General features: G+C 46.6%; 1 protein-coding gene across 13 annotated transcripts in view; it reads right to left on the bottom strand.

Annotated features, from left to right (window-relative positions):
- TFAP2B (transcription factor AP-2 beta) overlaps window positions 1–19,822 on the bottom strand; it is a 66,036-nt gene extending 46,214 nt beyond the window's left edge. For 4 of the 13 annotated variants that reach the window (XR_009155049.1, XR_009155045.1, XM_058182794.1 and 1 more), the window contains exons 1-4: window positions 19,616–19,817; window positions 18,167–18,428; window positions 13,398–13,856; window positions 5,527–5,587 (exon numbers count right to left, since the gene is read on the bottom strand). Coding sequence is in view for 10 of the 13 variants with exons in the window: in XM_058182794.1 (XP_058038777.1) it covers window positions 5,527–5,587; window positions 13,398–13,856; window positions 18,167–18,247 (601 nt within the window). In the remaining 3 variants the exon portion in view is untranslated. Of the gene's footprint in view, window positions 1–5,526; window positions 5,588–13,397; window positions 13,857–15,070; window positions 15,739–18,166; window positions 18,429–19,433; window positions 19,591–19,615 lie in introns of those variants that run through there. The other 9 variants (XR_009155044.1, XM_058182768.1, XM_058182775.1 and 6 more) reach the window with 8 other exon arrangements.
- Between the last annotated feature and the right edge of the window lie 3,203 nt (window positions 19,823–23,025).

Below are 23,025 nucleotides of genomic sequence, written 5' to 3'. Positions count from 1 at the left end.
CACATAACATCATTTCCCCCTAAAGCCAGTTCCAGCGATAACTCCACTTGGCCGGGAATAATTGCACCCTTGCCGCATCCAGAACGATCAAACCATCCAGCCTATTGTTATTTCCTACGAGAGTAACGGCGATATGGCACTAGAGTCAAAACCCTGCATTGTCTCTGAAGGAACCCATCTGGGCCGGGCCAAATATTCAGGGTCACCCTCCATCCTTGAACGAGAGACCCCTTCCTCGCCCACAGACCAGGTGTAGGGGCCTCACCAAAGCGAACCTCTCCAAATCCTATTGCACCTTGTAAGGGCATATGGGGTTGCAGTCTAAGTATCTCGCCCCCATCCAAGACTGGAAGACTACTCCATTCCGTGAAGGGGGGGTCCCGATCTACAGTTCCATATAATCAATGAGGAAGCCGAGCTGGGAAGTGGGGAACGAGAGGGGAGGGGTGGATAAATTATCCCAGGATAGAAGAAGCACATGACCTGGCAGAGATAATTGCATGAAAAAAAGCTTGAGTGGAGAACCAATTCTCCCGCTTAATTCAGATTAGTTCTCCCTTAAACACATACAATTAGTTTAAGGGAATTAGTTACTTATTAACGACTCATGAGGGTGCAGGGCTGGAAAACATGCTTACTCAGAAGTAAGCTCCATTGGAAAGTATGCGAAGCCAAGTCAGGTAAAGGCTGGGAGGAGTCGCTTTTTTCCCCACTCTGAATGGGTGAAGCTAATACCCCTTTTTCTCTCTCTAGGCGAGAACCTCTGCAAATTTCGTTCCACAAGCCATGCAAATTAGAATTTCTGCGATCGGGGTCTGGCATCACACAGAGCCGGGGCTTCCTTAGCTTACCGACTAAAGCAAGGTTGCCTGAGTTCACACAATATCGAAACCACCAGCTATGATTTTCTTTACAGGCCACCAAGATAGGATTTGCATAAACTGTTAAACCCAAGGAAACACACACACACACACACACACACACACCCTACCCTCAAGGGGGAAGCCTCCCTTGAACCGCCCACCCCCGTCGCGGTCAACTTTGGCTCAGGGGTTTGGGTGCCTCTCTTTCTGGGAACAACCATTAGTCCCTCGCCGAGCCGCCCGTCTTAACACGGTAGCGACGAGAGTTGGGAATGATTCTTTAATGTCTCGTTGGATTTCTAGCCTGCTAATGTAGCGCGTCCCTCTCATTATTACTTTATTGATTGCTCATTGACCAGCCCCCTCCAAATCGTATTAACCCCCCCTTCGCCACTTTAGATTAAGAGAAGGGTGGGTGTCTCCCCCCGCCCCCAAGACAGAGCCATTCGCTCTTCTCCTCCAGTCCGGTGGTCAGGAATCAGCTCAGGTGCTCTGCGGGGGCTTTCCTGGCTGGCCCGCCCCGAGCCGAGGAGTCACGCTCGCCGCCTGGTGCCTTAATAGCTCAAAGGGGGCTAATACGGAAAATGAGCCTTAAACGAGCTCTGGAGATCTCCAAATGAAAGCGCCGTTTATCACGCTGGCTACCCTCCCCTCCATTCGTTTGCTCTCTCTACTGGGAACAACTCATTTCCCCTTAACTAAATTACTTCAGAAATGTCAAGGAAGCCCGAATCGCAAACATCACCAGACCGGGAGGGGGCGTGGGGTGGTGGTGGTGGTGGTGAAGAGAGGGCTGCGCAGCCGCGTCATATTGCATCTGAACCCGGCAGCGATACAAACAAATAGAGTCAACGAACCCACCTTTTTTTAAAGAGAGAGAGCGAGGCCCTAAGAGGACTCCGCAAGACCAAGTCTTAAAACACGGAAAAATCAGTGTCAATTTAGCATTGATGTATTAGGAAAGAAGCCCTGTACTTTAAATGTCTGCTATAAAGTCTGACCAGGGCGAGGCAGGAATAAACTTCTAGGCAGCTGAATTTTGGATGCCACGGAAAAAGCCAATTTTTATTTTGAAGTAGAATGCAGAAAATTAGTATTGCGATCCGGATCGCCTGCTCTTCATGTGTAAAGCTGTCTCTTTAAGTGTCCTACGGTACTTGGTGGCTGGGTTCACGCAATCTGATAAACCGTGGTTTACAAACCGCATTGGCTAAATTAAAACCCAACGATTAAACGTTTGGGAACCAAATTACCATGTTGTTCATTGTGGCTTAGCAAATCGTGCAAACCACGCAAAATTATTATTATTGCTGGCGATGGTAGAAGATATTAGATTGTGACTGAGGAGACCTCAGCCATGGAAACCCCCTAACTGATTTTGGGCCAGTCAGATTTTCTCAGCTGTCTACCTCGCAGGGCTGTTGTGTCAGGCAAAACAGATCTTGCACTGGCCTCAGATATAAGAGCAGGCTAAATGAAAACAGTACAATACTAAACACCCCCACTGAGGTTTGTTAACCATGATTAATAGAGCGCTTTGTGCCAAGGCAGCCACGAGTGAGCTGTCCCTCTTGAAATGGAGCTGTGCTTGAGCGATTTTGGTGTGTGATGGCTGGTAGAATGTACTATTGTTGCTCCGATTACAGGACAGGTTGCTATCTTAAACTTTTACTTGAATTTTAATCCAGTTAGCTGTATATTTTTTTAATCTGGGAGACAAGGGAAGAAGTGGATAGCTGAAGGAGGAAAGCGGGGGGGGGGCTGTTAAAAATGTACAAAAAGCGATCTGGGAGAGAAAGGAGGGCCACACATTCCGAGGCCAAAGAAGCAATAAAAAATGACAGATACGGCCATTGCTTTTAGAGCAGGGGTCCCCAACCTTGGCAACTTTAAGCCTGGCGGACTTCAATTCCCAGAATTCCCCAGCCAGCTTTACTGGGATTTGAAGCCTGCCAGGCTTAAAGTTGCCAAGGTTGGGGACCCCTGTTTTAGAGGCCTCAGTTCCATAAAAACAAGGCTCTGAGGGATGGGTTATTTGTATTTAATAATTTATCTTTTTAGCCTATCTTGGTCACAATAATATTTGTGTGCTAGGAAAACCGGGAGAGTTCTGGGTAACACAGGAGTCAACTCCATTTCCCATGGATTCAGCGGATTGGAGAGAAAGAAGCCACCGGAGGCATTCCGATAGGGAGGCTCCACTTCGTTGTAGCAAACGCCCAAAAACAACAAAACAGAAGAACCGTAAATTAGCCAAGGTATTCTAACCAAATGCGTCGTGCGAACCTGAACATAGTTAATTAATTGGACAAGTTACTGTTCAGTTAACCAAGTTAAAAATCCCACGACCCGAGATTTAGTGGACAATAGAGCCTGGTAGGTGGTAACTAGCGTGGAGATGACGGAAGTTCTCAAGCTAGAGAAGGAGTTACCTTCCCAGGAGGTATTATAAAGAATAGTTAATACATTTCAAGACGAGGATAATAAACTTATTCACCTGGAAATTAAGCCCAGAGGCTTTCAGTGAAACAGATGTCCGATAAACACTCTATTCCTAGGCTATTTATTCCAAAGTAAGCTCCACCAAGGCCATTTCTTAACTCGTGATTTACAGCGTTATCCACCCATCGCGGGCCCGACAGAATAATGAAGGCAGACTTCTGTGGCCACACCGATAGTTAGGGTGATGCTATAAATCACTTCTAAGAAAACGCCTCAAGGCCTATTTTCCAATCCTAAACACCCTTAGTGTTCATGGGTGAAGATACACTTTCCGATTCCACTTTCTGTTCAAGCAACAGCATCTAGATTTGAATTATTGAATAGATGAGCAGACATTATTTCCATTTTCCATTTCTGATTTCTGAAGGCTGTATCAAGGTAGCAAGCAGCATCTGGATGACATCGCCGCTGGTTCCCCCCATTCTGCTTCTTGCCCAACTATCATTTACTTAAGGGTCTGAAAAGAATGGAGCTACTTATGTCAAGCGTTCCTGAATGGGGGTATTTATTTTCCAAATTCTGCCTCGCCGTTCCAGAACGACGCCTCTTACTAAGCAGGCGTTTTGTGTAAACTCTGCTGGAAGGTTGACTTCAAAATTGGCCAGAAAACTAGATCCCAAGTTAAGCCTGGGGAGATCAGTGGGACCTTACGACAGGTGGCCCATAGCAGAGCGAGTTGCCTGCGCCTGCGCGGACTTTGGAAGTTGCCAAGATTGGAGACCCCTGCTCTGGAGCATCCAAGTCAGCCTGCGGACCGTGCAGACGGCCCACGCGTGAGACAAGACCAGGTCCTAATTCCACCCAAGGGCCAGAAGGAGGGGGAGGAGAGGAAGCCCTTGAACTGGCCCAAACCCCGAGACCTGTTCGATTTGTTCTCAAACAAGCATTCTAGGTGAGGAAAACTCCCATTAGTTCGGATAAGGTTGTTCCTATTTGGGGGTAAGCACAGAAATAATAAGGAATGAGCTTTCCCCACTTCTCGGGGAGAGAGATCAGCTGAATTTCAAGCGCGCCTTTCCGCTGCTAATTAAAGCTCGCTCCTTCCCTCCTTCAGCAGCTTTGCGCAGGGAGGGGGCGTGTCTCTCCCCGAGCCTGTCAAAGAAATTCAAAACGGGAAATGGGGGGGGGGCATGAAGCAGCTGCAATACGCCCAAAATGAGTTATTGTAATTACATTTAATTAGTTTAATTAGTTAATTATTTTGCTTACAGCTGTACAAGAGATTGCAAACATTTGTTAAGATCACGTTCCCTCTACTAGAGTGGGGCGAAGCCGCACACTTACACTAAATCACGTATGCCTGTGTAGACAAATGAAGCGCGGGGGGGTGGGGTGGAATCCTGAACAGAGATGCTCGGTCCCCTCATTCCGGCCCACAAGTACTGGGCGGCTATAAAAAATCCAACATATCGCCAAGGAAGACCGACGCCTCCCCCCCACCTGCTTATACAGAAGAGAGTGTACGTTTACTATACTCCCAAGGGCAGCCTTCTGCTCTGGGGGTGGATGAAATCTTTTCTACCTAGATATAGGTACATCCGCACAAGAGAGGTGGAATCCCCAGCCTTCAAATAAGACGTTTTCTGTGAGTGCTAAGCTCTCCCTCCCTCTTCACAGGAGCTAAACTTAAACAACAGGGCAGATTTTCACCCATCCTGGAAATCACCCATCCTCCTTGGAAGCAGATTCCGCTCATATTCACACAACCCCTAAAATATTGCTTGGAAAGAAGCTCCAGCAAAACCAAAAGCACCCAAGTCAAGAATTCGGTCTCTTGCAGGCGATGCTGAGCTAATTCCGCAACGACGATGGGCAAAGAGGGGAAGTTATTTCCCAGAACTAGAGGAAAAAGGCTTCACGCAAGCAGTGTGGTGGGCAAGATTCCCAGCCAATGGGCTGCTTCGTTCAGTATCTCTACTTCCTGCTCCTGATTACAGTGCTTAAGAATGGTACCGTTATGTTGCAAATATTGAATCAAATCCGGATAACAAGGGCTTTCCTTTCTGGGATTTGAATAGCTTTCTCTGTATACAAAGCACACAACCCCATCCTCAACGCTACCTGGAAGAAAGCCCCTCGTGAAGCTTACTTCCAAGTAGGCCTTTGTAAAGTGCCCACAAATACTCAACAAACACTGCAACAATTGAAAAGTTACCCATACCTTTTTTGATGACCGACTGGTCCAGCAAGTTCATGCCGCTGTTATTAGCATCTTCTACTGCCTAAGGACAGAGGGGGAGAAAGAAGGGAAAAATCACTATTCAAATTTCCCAGCACTTAGCAAAAGAACAAAGAGGAGCAGAGAGCTGGACAAAGTCCCACACCATCTCAAATTCATTAATGAACCCTCATTATTTCCACGAAGAACAATTAATTGGGGAAATATACTTTTCCCCATGTTAAAATGGTATGAAAATGAAGCTTCCTTTTCTTTGGGGATTTAGGGTGAACAGAAAACGTGCAGCGGCGTGATCCGTGTAATGATTTAAGAGGCCAAGTAACACATCAATGGTGCTCAGCCTTTATTCCCTGGAGCCTTACAATTTTGGCTCTGGTATATGTGCAGCCCACTGACACCTGCAACTAAACTTTTGACGGGCGGCAAAAAATTAGCAGTGGGTGCAAGTTTGCTCGACAAGAAAACTCTTGAATTTATTGCTATTTATCCACTTCCCTTCTGACCTAGCTTTTATTGGAGTTCCCTGTGCTCAGTAGGTTTTGTCCCAAGAAAATAGGTACAGAGTTTTGCTCTGGGAGAAAATAAACGAGGGACTCTGCATTCCTCCTTATAAAGATCAATGGCTTGCTATAAGTTTATTGCACAATTTATGCCGCTGAGTCTCTGATGGATGTTGGAAATGGATTTAGACCCTGAAGTCAACCAATTAGCACAAACTTACATAAAAGTTACCCAACTCCTTCCAGTCCACCAACTTTAAGGATTACTGACTGGAGGAGGGGCACCACCCCAAACACAGTTCAGTATTTAACATGATCAAGCATTTAAGATTTTGTTTTCTTTTAAAGCAGATAACTGAACAAAGAAAATATTATTTCAAGAGTTATTTCGGCATTTTAATTGCCACACTCCCTTTTGTGGGACAATTGACTTCAATGGATGAGAAGAGAGGGAGAGGGAGAGAAATTATAATGACATAGAAGGCAATGCAAAGAAAATGAATTGTGGCAGGTCTCAAATATACATTATGACACTGAGCCACACGTAGTGGGAGTAAAGAGGTGATTTCAGCTTTTATTTATTTCTGTACAGTTGGACTCCAGCCCTTCTGGAGTTTGAGAGGGAACAAAGAATAGATGGGATGGGAGTAGTAACTGATTGACTTATCATTCTCCCTATAAGGGCAACTTTTACTTTTGACAGCAGAAATTTCCTTACTACCTTGTGGCTGCTACCTGAGGATAAGGAAACAAGAGGCCCCTCAACTTTTACAGGGAACTGCCATGTCTATAAAAACGGAATTAGCTCCAATGATGCTTAATTTTAATATTGCTTTAGATAGCCTGAGCTTTGTTATTTACCAAAGGCTGATAAATCTGCATCTGATATGCTTAGAATGCAAATCAAAGAATGGTAAACTCTGATTAATCACTAGTCAGTAGGGATGATAGAAGACCAACATTTTGGACACTGTAGGGGGGAGAGCCTTTTTAGTGTAAGTTGGCAAAAAAAATCAAGAGTGACAGCATCTTTTCTGACCAATACATTTTATAAGAGGCCGTTAGCTTTCGTGATGTGCAGCTCAAATAAAGCTCATGCCTTTTGATGAAATGCTTTCAAACACTTCAGAAGAGCATTTTGGGGAGGTGTCCTTTCTATATTGGCAGATGCAGCGTTGCACCATACTGTACTCTCTTATTATGGAAGGAAGGGGCTTCTTCTGCTAAGCAATGGGGCTGTGCTCTTAACATTCTCCTGAATGATAATTGCAGACTCCTTACATGTAGCAACTCGCAGTGGACAGAAGCATCTTGAAAGGAGCAGGGGATCCCCCCTGCAATCAATCAAGTCCCTCCCATTTGTATCAGAAACATTTCCTGCTACAATTGTATGAACCTAGCCAGCCTGAATCTGCCTCAGTTTATCAACAGAGAGTCTTAATTTCAGAAGGAGGTTCCCTGTTTTCTCCGCCATTAAATAGGCAAATTAGCAACCGTGGCTCAGTGATAAAGAAGAACAAATAGAAAGGCCATATGGAACTAGAATATATCATTCCCCACTTTCTTACAGATGGCAAGAACATAATCTGGTCACACCCTTTCTCTTCTGCCTCTCAGCCCAAGTTAAATATTAAGTTCCCTTAAGTTTACATCAATTTAGGTTGTTGTTTTATAAAAAAATATAGGCTGTCTCGCACTGCCCATTATCTCAAAAATGGTTAATATATTTTAGATCAAGGCATTGTGTGAAGCCAACCATGGTAATGAATTCAGTGCATCCTAGAAATTCAGAAAACAGTGTTGTGTAAACCATTGTTCAATAAACCTTAAATGCCTTGAAGTAACCACAGTCCTATTTCAGAAGAGGACAGCTGAAATCTAAGGAATTAACTTTGTTCCTCCAAGGCCCTAGGCTCATTCAGTTGCTCCAGAGAACATAAGAAAGCTTTGAGCAGGACTCCCAATAATTATGCACGATAGTCAAGAAATAAGATTCAACATAGAACTTGTAAACTGAACATCTATCTATGAAATCAACCCACCCAGAGTTTTGGGGCTGAGCCAAGAGGCCAAGTATGGTTCTAGGCACCTTGTGTCCTAAACCACAGCCCACATTTCTGACTCTACATTTGGCTGGCAGCCACCATGCCATGCCAATTCAAGATTTTCTGCATCACCCAGGTCCAGTCACTTATAATTTGGTCCCAAACACATTGATCTGGAAGCAGGCACGACAGATTGAACAGACCAGAATTCCAAGCAGCCTTCCTCCAGCTCCAATGTCAAAGACTCATCTCCACCATCTGGAAATTTCACTGCCAGAGAGCTTGTGATCTTGGGCCACATTTTACTATGTGGCTTTTCTTGGCAGTGGCACATTGGCATGACAGAACTAATATGTCATAAACTTCCTTTCTTCCTTCCATTCATATAGCTGCTCATCACATGGGGTTTGCATCCTACACTGACCCCTAAACTCAGCCGGAACACCGTATCCCATCCCCAGAACTCAGTGTGTGATGGGTGAACCTCACCAATAGTTCTTGCACCTGCAGTGCTATTAAATCTGGGGTGAAAAACTTGCCCACCGCAACCTCTCAGCTGGGAGGAAGTTAGAAGCCCCCATAAAGTGATTAAAGATAAAGTGTTGCCATGCTCCTTCCCCCTTCCTCCCTTTTATAGTTTCAGGTGAGCTGTTAAGAATGTAAAAAGAGTTTCACTGGCTCAGCAGTCCTATAGTGACTCTCCGAAGACCCAGAGTTGTCCAAACAAGATCCCACTTTCTTCATTGGTAGGTTTACTTTATGTCGGCAGTGTTTGAGGGAGAAGGTGGGTTTTCAACTGCGTGTGTCATTTTCTTCCAGGGCAGAACGAAATGCGAATCTGCCAATTTGGCATTATTCTGGGTTTCTCTATACTAACTTCCTTCCATCTTCGAGGGGATGGAAGGCGGATGAGTGGTGCTAACTTCGGACAAGGGTCACACACGACCTCCGACTCCTTTCCCACTCCCCTCTCCCCCACTCCACAATGTGGTTGAGCTGTTGTAGTTAATGAGAAGAGTCTTGTCTGATTTTCTATCTAATTACGGCCGCCTGCTGGGTTTTTGTACAGGATATTCGCGCAGCATGCTGGCAGTTAATAGTCACAGAGAGAATCGTAAAGATTTAATTAGGACTGGGCGCGGAAACGTGGAAAGCAGCATGCGCGTGCACGGATACCCACCCACCTAGCACAAACTCCCACACACCCCTCACACTTTTTAATTGTTGGGTTTCTTTAATTGCAGGGTTCAGTTCCAGAAGTCCTGTCCAGAGGCACTTCAGTTCCCAGAATTCCCTGGGCCTTTCCGGCGAGGGAAGATGGGAGCTGAAGTCCAAGCTGAAGTGGGCATCGGATTGGGAAAGATTCTAGTCTTTCGCCCGCCACAAAACTTGATCTCTTCAACTCCTGTTAGGAGAGGCGGCAAGACAGAGGAGAAAGGTTGGAGCGCAGAAGAAGAGAGATCACTAATGACCCACCACCAATTGAAAATATTTCTCCCCAGTCGATTTAACAAAATCAGGGTGAAGGGGAGGGACGGAGCGCGAGGGGAGACATCTCTAGCCCTTTGCTTCCTCTTGAACGCTTGCTCGGAAGTCAGCATCTTGCATTGCCAGGGGATTCGTTTTCACATCAATTTGCAAAAGTGGGGTTGCAACCTGATGCACGCTCCTTGAGCTCCGTGGGAGACACGTGCATGAGAACGCCCCATCAAGGGATTTCTGCCAGAGGGAAATTACTGGGGCTACCCTTCTCGAGGCTAAAGAGCGCGCGGCTGCAAATGAGCATTTTGTTCAAGGCTCCATCCAATTGGACGGCGAACCTGTCTCTGAAACAAAATTGACCCACAACGAGAGAAGCCGAAATGCACGCTTGGCAAACTTGCAACGCCATCTACTTGGGAAGCAGTAAGGCCCACGGCTGAAAACTGTGGCGTGGGGAGTAAACATCCTGGTTTCCCTTTCATCTTCTTCCAGGTAATAAAATTTGCAACGGAAGTGATAAGCAAAGCAAAACCCAGTGCATGGCTCACACGGAACTGTGAATGGCGATGTGTACCTGAAAGAACTATCCGATGTTTCTAATAATAATCTCATACATATTTACCTTAATCTCTCTCCCACACACACAGACACCTGTCATGTAGACAGCACTCTGCATGAGTATATATCAAACTCGATATCAGAGATAAGTTGACCTTCATATTTTAATTAGAGGAGCCAGAATTGCAAGCATCTTCCTGGCCTTCGCACGTGTGTATGTTGTAACCTTCTATCGATCATATTCTCCTTTCTAATTTTAATTTACAAAGGAAATTATGAAATACCAAGCTCCCGATATAACGTTTGTTTACCTATAGGTATACATATATTTTAAGAGTCCAATCCTATATTTAGAAATAAGTCTCACTGAACTTCGAAGTGAAATTTTTATTTTGAAAATTACAATTCCACCTAATAACCGAAACTGTTAACCATTCATGAATTCCTGCCCGCAGAATTCTGCAACTCTCTTTAAAGAATCCAGCTTAGAATGGACAGGTCATATAGTGGTACCTCTAGATGCAGCAAATTTAATCCGTTTAACTATGGCACCTGTCAGCCTCAGTTCAGTCAGTGTACTTACAGCAGAATAAATGGAATGGTTTCTTCAAACCCATTAACACCAACATACATTTTTTTTAAAAAAAAATCGTCTAAAGCAAATTAAAATCGGATCTCTTAAGGGGATAACGGAATGTTTGGACAATCTTATTCTCCGCTCTTTCAACAGTGTTTTACCCTTACAGGCCAGCCATTGTTAGAGGAACCCAACTTCCACCGAATTGATGGAAAAGATCCTAGTCTATTAACTTTCCCCAGATTACATAGTTTTTAAACCGATCCATGACTTAAATAACTTCTTGCCACTACTTCTCACAGAGAAATCTAATTTTTTTAAAAATAGAAAGAGAGAGAGAGAGAGAGAGAGAGGCTGCATGACCGGGGCGATGTGTGGAGGACCCAATCTTATTGACCCAAGACCCTGCAACTTACACCCTCCCGGTCTTGATTACAGCAACCCACAGGCCCTGTTGGATCAACTTTCGGGGCACTGTCTCCGCTCTGCCGCTCTAGGCACCTTTGGCTTAGAAGCCAGTAGCTTGGAACGCAATTAAATTCTCTTTAGAATAAGCCTGCAAAAGCCTGAGCTGCACGTGGCCAGGGGCAGAAATCTACACACCGGTGGCGGGGGGGGGGGGGGGGGATCCGTCTTTCTTTCAGAAGCACAGAAAGGGGCGCGGGATGCGTATTTCTCCTTAATTTCTCCCATCTCTGCTTGCCTGATTTCTTTGGGTCACAGTCAGACACATTCCAATTCAGCCGACTTTAAGTGAAAGGGAACAAGATGTATTTTCTTTCAGCTTTCTCCCCCTTCCCATCCCGCCCCAGAAGCCAGATAAAGTCGTGTATTATAATATGGGAGCCGCCCCAGGTTCTCCTTATAAATTCTAAATAAACAGACACTCGACTTAGAAGGATGAGAAGAACTACTAGAAGGGAAAACAAGGCATCTAACTTCATCTGGCAAACACCCTTGAAAATGTAACATATCGCAGGGCCTTCCCTTTCCCTGCTTTTACTCCCGAAGGTGATCTCTAAGCGGGCGTGTTGATTTTCTACGATAATTCCTGCTAAACAGTTTCTTGTCTGCAAAGGAATAGTTTCAGAATTTTTTATAATAAGTGTATTTCAAAATTAAATTGCCTTCCTTTGCAAAGACCCTTACACCTAATGGGGGAAGTAAGGGAATAACTGGTTATTAGAATATCGATCCTCGATTAGAGCCCTCCGGGACTCCAGGTTTGGGATAGAGCAGGGGGTAAATCTATGGTCAAAGTGGATAGTCAGGTTCTTTTTCCAAGAAGGCCTTTTCTTATGATCTGGCTCGGTTCATTGCCATTCACTCTGGCAGTTTTAAGAAATAGAAAAGGAAGGCTCCCTTTTGCCTAGCCGAGGTTTCCCTTCAGGGAAAAAGCCAGGATCATGTCTGTTAAATCGCAGGAGCTTGCCTCGGGCAATTAAATTGCACGCCAAAATCCGGAAAGGGTGAGCGGAAAACGCAGCAGAAAACCGCCCCAGTTGTGGAGAAACGCAAAACCTTCGTGCTCCCCGCGTCCCACTTCCTATCGGTTGAGCTGCTAAACATGCGGTGAGCCCCTGTTTTCTCCATACTGTTTGCTTCTCTACTTTTCACAGCTCCAGTTTTTGTTTTGGAAGGTTATTTACATATACACAAATATACACACGCAGCCGGCCATGGGAACCAAAGCCGCTGGGGGAGAGAGAGGGCGAGATAGGGATAGATAGATAGATAGATAGATAGATAGATAGATAGATAGATAGATAGATAGATAGATAGATAGATAGATAGATAGATAGATAATCAAGGCCAGAATCCATCGAAGCTCAGTAGCTAAGAAGCCCCACACAATATAGGCTGAAGGCGACACCCTTTTCTTTTCCCTTCCCCACCAAAAGACACCACATTAACACTGCCAGCTTCTTTGGTCAGGTTAACCTGTCAAGTTCTTCAGACTTGTTTATCTAAATTGGAAAAGGGGAAAGCCAGACTAAAATTGAGCCAGCCACCCCACCCCACGCTAGACGGACTGGGACACAAAGTCCTGGACTTCCCCAAGCTGGCCTGGAATGTAAATTTTCCTGCCCAGCCTTTTCCTTCGAAGACCCGGCGGTTCTAAGACAGCCTAGGAACATAGGAGGGAATAGCGTACTACAAGGACTAGCAAGATTGGAGTTGGGATCTCGCCATTTCTTTGACCATCCTCCAGAATCCGGAGTCGGCCAGCTGGGTGTTCGCCCCGTTTTTGAGAGCAGCTTCTCCTTAGAAATGAGTTCCTTGTAGCTAGGGAAAATGCGACAGGACAAGGCCTTCTAAGATTGGGCAGAAACTTTGCCGCCGCACTGGGTTTGGGTCTGTAACTTGGCAGCGCAGCAGTTCCAGTGGAACCCAGTCGCGCCTCCGGCAACTGGCCGCCGAACGAAGGCGGCGGACTCGCCTCTTGCAAACGCCAGGCCTCCTCCGGAGCCTGGTCCGTCAAAGTTGCTTGGGGCAGCAGAGCCCTTTTAGGCCACTTCGCCGGACTGATGGATCGTGGCATCCAATCCAGCTTGTACTGGTATCAGGGTGGCTTTCTAGCCTCAAAAGGCTCCCGAGGTTCCGAGAAACTCTGACGGGGCAATGACCCTAGCCTTAGCCGGTCCCGGAGCGCGATCCCCAACACCTCACAGCTCTCCCGCGAGGACTTACCTGCACATCCTCCATGCCGGGATGCCCGATGCCGTGGAGGGAAAGCGCGTCGCCCATGCCGGAGTCCAGGCCATGGTGAGCCGAATGGAGAAGGACGTCTGGCCGCCGGACGGAGTGGTAGTCCCGTCGCGGGTCGAGGCCCGAGAGCTGCGGCAAAGAAGCCCGTGGCTGGGGCAGCAGCGAGCCGGCCTCTGAGCCCACTTCTTGCCGCTGTCGCTGCCCCCAGGGATGCTGCTGGGGCTGGTGCAGCGGGTTCAGGGCGTAGGGGTCATTGACGTGGGAGTAAGGGTCCTGGCTCTGGTGGTAAGGAAGAGGCTGGTAGGGCGGCGGGAAGTAGGGCGGCTGAAAGTCCGAGGAAGGGGTGTGAGAGAGCGGAGGGGCGCTGGAGTAAGGGCCTTGCGAGACCGAGCCCAGCTGGGACAGCCGGGAACTGTGGCTGGGGACGCCATCGTGCCGGTCCTGGAGGGAGCAGTTCAGGCCCCAGACAGAGATACAAACAAAAGAAGCAGAGAGAAAGAGAGACGCGTTTTAAAAAGTTATCCTGTGTGATTAAAAAACAAACAAACACCCATCCTAAAGTGCTCCTGTTTCTCCCAATGTAGTGACGGTGATGGTCGCCATGTGCCACCATACCAGTCAATGTAAATATTTCCCTGGGATTAATAACAGTTTGTTTCTTATCTTCTCCCCATACATTCCACTATAATCATAACACACCTAAATGGTCTTTTAAAGTCCAACGCTCAAGTGGGACAATGAGCATGAGGTTGAGGAAGATGATAAAATTGATTATTATTTTTTTAAAGTTCACCAAAAGGCTTAAATTGCACCAGGAAGAATGATGACAACAATAATAATAACAATATAATGTGCTTGAGCAAACTGATAGCATATGAATAAATATGAACCTATATATAAAACCATCAATTGCTTCAGGGGGGAAAACAATCTTTAAAACGTGAGAAGAAATCAACAAAGGGGCCATCCACTCAGGATGGCAGGACATATGACCAGGAGGCTATAATTCCAAGGGCAGGAAGATATAAAAACAGCATTAACCAAAACGTTTCTCGAAGAAACTCAGCTTCAAAAGAAAATGGTCCCATGGACAAATAAGTCTGGTCCGAAACAAACATATTGGTCTTGGACTCTTTACACTCTTTCCCCAAATTACTTTTGCCTCTAACAGAAAAAAAAATTACTAAATGACTATAAAAAAAGAGTATATATTAACGATTATCCCTAACAACCTGAAAAAAAGAATTAAAAGGTCAACGAATATTCTTATAACACTGATACAGTGTATAACACTGATAACAGTGATTATATAACTGAAACAAAGCTGCAATTTTAGACCCCCTCCACACACACACACCAGAAAATGTAGCTCCTTTTCTTAACAGCAATATCTCCCACCTTCCCTGAAAAAGTTTCCCCTCACTGATCCCCCCTCCCCATCCCCAGTTCAAATGAAGAACACACAATGCAAAATGGAGAAGCAGCTGCAAGCGTCTTCCAATTATTGTGCTAAATTACCAAGCCAAAGGCGTTGGGAGAGAAGGAGAGAGAGGGAGGCTAAGAGAGAAGGAATGAGAGACGGTCTAGAGGCAAGGCACCGGGGGGGGGGCAAAGAGAATAGGGCAATTTTAAATCATAACACAGACCCAACTCACCATAGCGGAATAGGTGTGGACTAACATCTGGAAAATTGTTTTAAAAAATCTTGAAACAGGTAAAAATAAAATAGCAGTAGAATACTACTACTACTACAAATAAATTAATATTAATAATTCTAATAACAAGGAGAGGGGCGGTATCAAGAAAATCTGCAAAGGACTTTGGTGCACCCAGGAGAACAGCTGGAGGTATTTCCGAGTCTATCCATCAAAACCAAAATTTGGAGGAAAATATGTATGGAGTCAGTCTACGGTCGGCGAGGAGCGTCCTCGTGTTGGCCCCCCCTCTCCCCGCCCGTTGCGCTTCCAAAAGCAATCCTCTTCAACCCAAGGCAAGCTTCAGACTGCTCCAGTGCCCCTTTCTCCTTTCCCTTCCCTACGCCGCCTCATAATAATTGATATTCATGACTATTAATATTACACGACTACTTTAAAGGGAGAATGCAAGACCAAATGGAGCGTGAAGGCTTTGCAGGCAGCTCGAGAGCTCCCCTCGTATTGTAAATGACGTTCATTCAGTGGAGAATTACTAGATGTAATCAGACGAGGGGGCTGGCGGAGGCAGAGCTGGGGGAGAGCGAGAGGGAAGGGACAAAAAGTTGAGCGGGCAAGAGGCAGAACTTCTATTAATTTGAACAGGGGAAGACGTGTAAACGAGGCACTACTGATCTGAAGCAAGGAAGTGATCTGGAGCAACGCTAGAGGCAAAAAGAAAGGAGGAAGAAAATCATATTTCCCTTCTCTCTCCTCCCCCCCCCCCGTTTTTTACATTTAATTATAGATTCCAAATACGAAGGAAAATCGATTGCCCTCGGTACTTTTGATCTGATTTTTAAAGCAAATAAGAGCTTCTCCAATCTTATCATTTTTTTAAAAAGCATTTAAAAGTAGCCAAAGCAATTTGTTTACAGAAGCAATTAAGCTTATGAAAAAAAAGAAAGAAAAAAGGGAACTCAACCGAACCCTGCTATAGAGATTGGCGACGTTTTGCAGCGGGCTACCGAAAGCCAGCCAGGGTACCTGGCCGAGTGTGCGCCCGCCCAAGGTACATTTACTTTGCCTCTGGCAGCTGCTGTGCCAAAAAGGCGCCCAGCAGTCACCTGGACAGAACGTGTATGCAATGATTCCAAAGAGAAACCAAATTTATAGTTCTGCCGCAAAGCCAGAGGCGACAGAAAACCTTTCTCACGTTACAAGAGCCGCTGTCCTACTCTGGTAACCGCACCGGTTAAAGTTCAACCGAACACTGTTTCCTAAACGCCTCCTCGGTCGGCAAAGCCCCAAATCAGTTTCAGGAGAAACTTGGATGTTTGAGTTCCAAAAAATTATCATTACTTTACCACTATTTTAACCTTGCATTTGAGAGCTTCGCCGATTTGATGTAGGCAAGGAAAGCGGAAGGATTCCCTACACGAGGGTGGGTGCGTTTACACGCCCGGGCCGGCGCACACACATACACACCTGTCTTAAAGAATGGCATAGTTAGAAAACTCTAAATAGAGCGGTTTTAGAGTCCTTCTAGTGTTTCGGATCCCTTTCTAGAATTTGCAAGTGTCTGTCGATCCATCCAAAGACAGTTCAACACTATTCGGGTGAGGAAAAAGAACAAAGAGTTGACCAAAGGAAATACCTCGGCGTACTTAGAAACCCTCGCTAGCCGGCTGAAGGACCCATAATTTGATCTTGAAGGGTGGCAGAAATTGACAGGCGGAATGAATCTTTGCCTCGCTGGCTCGCTTTCCCTCCGATAGAGACGCGGCTCACTTTGAACCTTGCATTTAAGTGAATCGATGGGAAGTGGGATTCCGAGGGGGAAGACCACCGAGAGCGGTGCGGAGAGGAGAGAAGTCTGCAGTGGGGAAATGGAACAGAACCTGAGCACCTTTGCCGGCGCTCCATTGATCCCTGTCCTGAAGGGCGTTTTTTTGACATCTGGAGAGCTGTCCCGGGGCTGCAAGGCAAGCTACACGAGTACCGCAGCCTAGCGCCTTGGAGGGAGACGTGGCGAGGCAGTCCCATTTCTCCCACAAGTTTAAGCTTTCAAACATTAACTGGTAGGGGCAAGCCGGCGGCAGACTTTGGGTTCATTCAGAAAGAAATGGTCAACTTAACCGGCCGGAGGAGACTCGGATCGTCCTGTTGCCTCGGGCGCGATGCTTTCTCCAGGGGCTCCACCTGGTCGCCCACCCGAAAGAAAAGGGTCTCGGGGGTGGGAAATCACCCCGAAACTATCCGGAGTCCAAACGTTGGAAATTAGAAAATTCTCTTTTCATCAGCCCGGAATAGACGCTACAGTCTAACCTAAGGATGTGGAACTTAAGCGCTTGGGGCAAATGGATTTATTTCGTGGCAGAGCAAATGGAACTGGATGGCAACGCTTGCCCGGTTCGGAGAAAGCCGGATAGCGTCTGGCAATTTAGACGAGCGGTTCGAGATGAGAGAGCAGAAAGTGGGAAGTAAGCGAGCCCGACTCTCTGCCTCTCGGGCGAGGAAGATGCCTGCAAAGCCCAGGGAAAAGAGCCGGGATCATAGCAAGGGCTCTTCTGGCGGGCGGGGGGGGGGTCTCCGGGGCACGTCTGGACTTGTGCCTTTCCGCCCTGCTTCGCACTGCCTCACAAAGAAAAGCGAGCCGAGCAAAGCAAGCCCTTCGGTTCCGCAGGAAGCTGCCTTTGTGAAAATATACGGAAAAGGAAAGGTGGCTGCGGTCTAATCGAATTCCGGTGGATCTAAAGCGAGCGCGGCGGTTCCAGGGAATCCCTGCTTTCCCCGCCAGCTGAGTGCAGCTTGCCTGCCTCTTTCATTTCTTGAGAGGGAGAAGGAAACGAAAGCAAAAAAATAATAATGAGAAAATAAAGTTCCTCTTTGGATCTAAGGCGACGGTTAAAGAAAGCCTCCGAAATCCCTGCCTGCCTTTCCCCCTCCGCCCCGTTTCCCTTTCCCCTCCACGAGGCAGGCACTCGACTCCAGGACTCCTGGAGTCGAGCGCCCGGCTAGCCTCAGACCTCTCTCTCTCTGGTTTGCCTTCCCGAGATTCTTGCCCGGTTCTGTAAATCTTCTTTGCCCCGCCAAGGTGCCTCTTCTCTCCATACTGACCTCGTAGATGTCTTCGTATTTCACATTTTCCACCAGTTTCCAGAGCATGATGGCGGGCTGTCCTCTAGGAGGTGAGTGCATTCATGTGAAGAGCAGATGTCTGGATTCTCAGGACTTCTCTGTCTGTAATGATCCATCTATAATTGGAAATGGGGGACAGACACCAAATCCGACGTTCCTCTCCCATCGCAACTTATATCTGTTGTCTGAAACAATAGGCTGGAGAAGGAAGCCTCAGACAGAGAGGAAAAATCATTCCCATCTGTGGAGTTTATATAGAACACATAGACATATTGAACACACATAGATTATGCATATAATTACTCACCCACCCTTGATACGGCTATATGTTCATACACACACGCGCGCGCGCACAGGCAAGTTATGAAAAAGAACGCTGGAGATATTTCTGTAGGTAAACATTCCGATTTGTGCATATGTTTGCACACATATATATACATACAAGTAAGGGACACACTCAAGGGAAGGAACAAACGTGGATCTCAACTTTCTGACCACAAGGAGTGTGTATTGCACACATTTACTTCTACAAATCGATTTGTTTATGCAGTATATCCAAGCACTCTTTCAAATAATTTAAAGTTATAAGTTTATATTATCTGTAATACGGGCGCACACACCTATTTCATATGTGTGAAATTTACAACCAAAAAGACACACACACACGCACACCTAGGCACATACAACACAGAGAATTATTTGTGATGTAAATAGACATTTTCCTCCTTTTTGGTGAGGTGGGAGAGAAACAGAGTTTTATAAATTCCGATTCACTGACAAATGCAAAGACAAGGGGCAGCAACGACCACAGAGGCGAAAACGCTGCTTAAGTTTACACCCCGTGTCCTTTCATTTCAGACCATTTGCTCTCTTTTCCTCGGTTGAAAACCAAGGCAGTCCAAACACTAGGACCATTCCTACTCAGGCCGGCCGTATTTAACCCAGGGAAGCGAATTTCAAAGATTCCCTCTCATGAACCGGTTTCTCTTTGTTTTATTTTGTTTCCACACTTGCCTGGTTTTTTTTTGAGCGGACGTTTAACGAACTGCACGTTTTAAAACGAGCTCCATCTCAGCTAGACAAGCTGGTAAGCTTTCGCCCCTTACGGAGGGGAAAAACCGACCCTGGGCTGGGTGCGGAAACAGGCCTTTCGCACTCGGATTTCAGAGAGACTTTTCGAGAGGTCTGCGAATTTCGCAAAGCCTCCAAAGTGACTTAGGACGAGAACAGCTGCCTTAAAACGCACCCTTCTAGAGGTCTTTGCAAGAGTGGGCAAGCCATCGAGTTGTCGCCTTCTAGGAAGGGGAAAGGGGTGAGCTGCTCAGCGCAGAGTCCAGGTGTCCTTGCCCACCCCGATAACAGTGAGAAATCCAACTTTCTTTTTTTCTCCCTCTCCCCCCTCCCGGTGCCCGTAACCTCAGAATGCACCTTTCCAGCAGGAGCTGTCGGAAAGGGCAGGAGGAGGGAGCAGGTCAGACGCTCTCGCAGCCAGCAGGTAGCTGGAATAAGAGGAGCAAGGCAGGTTGGCCTTTGCACGGAAGTGATGAAAGCTGGGAAGAGGGAGCCGCGGCAGCAAAGCTTGTCGTCTTATAAGCGGGTCTGGGCGGGAGGAGGAGGAGTGGGAGGAAGAAGAGGCGGCGGCGGCGTTAGGACGGGAGCGGCGCAGCCCTGAACACACCGTGCACAGCTTTGGGGACAGGAAAAAAAAAAAAGAGAGAGAGAGAGAGAGAGAGAGAGGAAACGATTTCAGGCTTCCAAGCAGAGCCCATTAATTGGTGAGGGATGGGGGGGGGTGTGAGGAAGGAGAGAATGCACGCGCGCATCTCTTTCTCTCTCTCACTCTTTCTCCCTCTCCCTCCCTCCCTCCCTCCCTCTCTCCCTCTCTCACACACACGCGCGCGCACACACAAGGAGGAATGTGCATTTTTCAAAGCTGCCAGTATTACAATAAGTGAAAATCTTCACCCCGAGCTCCAAGTCTGGGTTCCAGCCGCTTCAGCTTCTACTTACTGGGGAGTTAGTCCTGCCGCTTTCAATGGGGCCAACCCCAAATAAGTGTGACTCGCTCCTTGGCACCGGGAATGGACTCCCCAGTTTTCGAGCTAAGGATTATGACCTTGCCATCGGGCAGAGGACAAACTGGAAAATGATTTGTGTACCCTGTGTCCTCCCACTCCACCTCCCCCCTTCCTCCCGGTTCCGAATCGTTAGCGCGGTTTCTCCTCCGGTTGCGACGGGAGCCGATCCCTTTGGGCTGTGTTGAGGTGGAAGTGATCCCTGTTGTCCTCGCAGTGGTGAGGTCAGGTTGGTCCTGTTGGGAAAACCCACGTGCATAAAAATACTACAAAGGGTAAACCGGATTTGTAACCTTATTGGCTGGTTGGCCAACAAAAGATATTACTGCCTTTCCTGCACGAAACTGTGCCCCGGAGGTGTTAAACTTAAGCGTGCGAGCTTCTGGCTTCCAGCCTTCCTCCAGAGCCCGGGGGTGGGGAAAGAAGGCCCAATTTGCGCTGAAGCAGACAGTTAGTAGTCAGGTCGAACTTCCCCTGCAGCTCAACTAGACGTGCAGTGCGGTCGAATAGGAAATTGAAGCGTTTAAGGCTTCACCACTGCAGGATAGGAAAAAGAAAGCATAGTCTTAATTTAGGAATGCGTTCTGATTCCTCTTCCTTACCCGCCCGGATCAGCCTGCAATCTTACACTCACGAACTTGGGAATAAATGCCTTGAACGAATTGGGGCTTCCTTCGGACTGAGCGTGGGGAAGATTGCTCAGGCAATGCTTTACTGTACACAGGTAGCGATTTCACTTTTCACTCGCCTCTAGGTGTTCCAGCTGAATTGGCTGTTGGACAGGCCCGAGAATACTGCACGATCCAATTTAGGTGAAGACACCAGAGAAATTCGTCTCCCCGTGAAATGTTTCTCCAGGTGGGGGTGGGGCGAATAAAAGTTGGGATTTAAACACACTAAGACCGTAAGAGTCACGTTCCTTGGGACTTCTACCGCACTGTATATTTTAGTGCACTGCCTCTAAAATGCGATGTAAGGTGTGGGAAACGCCAACACACCGTTGAAGGCAATTTAGCCGCGCAGGTTTAATATGTCAAGAGAACTTGGCACGGCAGAAAAATTACAGTCGGGGGACCTGTCTTTCTACGGGCTACAACAGATCTTCGAACTCCTATTAATGGGAAGCTTGAGTGTGAAACAAGCGGCGGCGGCGGCTGGGGTGGGGGGTGGGTGGGGTGGGGGGAGAGAAACCTGTAATTCAACAGGACAACAGCGCCCTCTATGGGCTCTTGCAAGCTGCAAACTGTGGAAATCAACCTTCAGTTTTTTTAAACGAGGACGGGGGGGGGGGGATGGCAGGAAGCGGTCCTCTCCTTTATGAAAAGAAAGATGAAAGCGAGCATGGTATTTTAACAACGCTTTGGTGTAAGGTGTTTGGCTAGGTTTAGATTCAAACCCGTCCTCAGCAACAGAAGAAGCCAATCTACCTTTATCTAGTGGTTTGTTGTGAGTGGGGGAGAGAAATGGAAGCGGGAGCGCTGCGCATGTTGTACTTGCGCTCCTGGGGAACAGAAATCTGACAAAAGAAAGAACGGTGGTTCGAGCTGCAGCCATGGATGTGGCTGAAGAACGTTCGTGTATGCAAAGGTTCGGAGGACCGCTAGTTATTCAGCTGTAGTAACCCAAGACACCTGTGGCCACTCCGCAATTCAAAGGCGTCTCTAAACGCTCTTTCCTCCACCCTATCCCGCTTTTACTTTGGGGGGAGGGGGACGGGACACGGAAAGATATTTTTTCCCCCGTTTGCCGTTTCCAATGCAGTGAACTGTTTGGTTCCACCAAAGATCAGCTGGGAGTTTTCCCATTCTTTCTTTTGAGTAAGCGGGTCCCTATAGAGTCGACGAACGCAGCCCTGGAACGCCGAGGTCATCGGAGAAGCGGCCATTTAATTCGGCCTTGGTTTTGAAACGATTTCTTTTCGCGCCCTCTGCTGGAGGTCGTAGGCGTTTTCCCGCGCTGCTCTTTAAAACAACTGCAACTCGATTTTAATCTCTTGCAGATAACGGGAGGATTCAGAATAATTGCATTCTTCTGTTGTCTAGAAACTGAATGATCCCGTTCAGCACAATGGTCCGATTTTGGTTTTATGGAAGCAGGCGCAGGCGTTATTGAAGCTAATCCGAATCCGAATGAACAGAACCAAATTTCTAAATTAGTGCTGGACCTCGGTCCCATTTTCAAAATAACATATTTATTTCGAACGTCTTAACTACTAAAAATGCCAGAAAATGTAGGAAATAGTGACACTGAAATTTCAGCGTGCTGTTATTCAGGAACATGTATATGTGGAGTGCAAAAATCTGCCACTGGATGGAAATGAATAATACACCAATTATTTCATTAAACTTGCATTACCCTCAATCTTAATCAGCTCGGAGACATTCTTTATATCTCATATTTTTATATGTCATATGATTTTCACAGAAGCATAAATTCATCTGCAAAGCTGATTTTCAGATACAAAATGTAAAAAAGTATCGTTTTAGCAGAAGACATTTATTTTTTTTAAAAAACGGGATACTGAGGCTAATGATTAAATGTGTGAGATTGTATAAAAGATAGCCTCAAACTCCAGAATGTTCTCTTTCTATTTCAGGCAGCAATTCATTAGATCAAGAATATATTCTTACTTCGTTGAATACAATTGGGAAGGGAGTGCATTAGAAATGTGATCCCTGGGGGTGGGGAGAACCGAAAACAGTGGGAATGGGCTACTTAAGAACAGGGTCTGATGTTGGTATAAAATAAATTTTCTCATGTCTT

Source organism: Ahaetulla prasina, chromosome 1 (assembly GCF_028640845.1).
Source record: "Ahaetulla prasina isolate Xishuangbanna chromosome 1, ASM2864084v1, whole genome shotgun sequence".
In the NCBI taxonomy this organism is placed as follows: Eukaryota; Metazoa; Chordata; class Lepidosauria; order Squamata; family Colubridae; genus Ahaetulla; species Ahaetulla prasina.
Note: the sequence above shows the minus strand (reverse complement) of the source record. Positions and strands in the feature narration are given on the sequence as shown.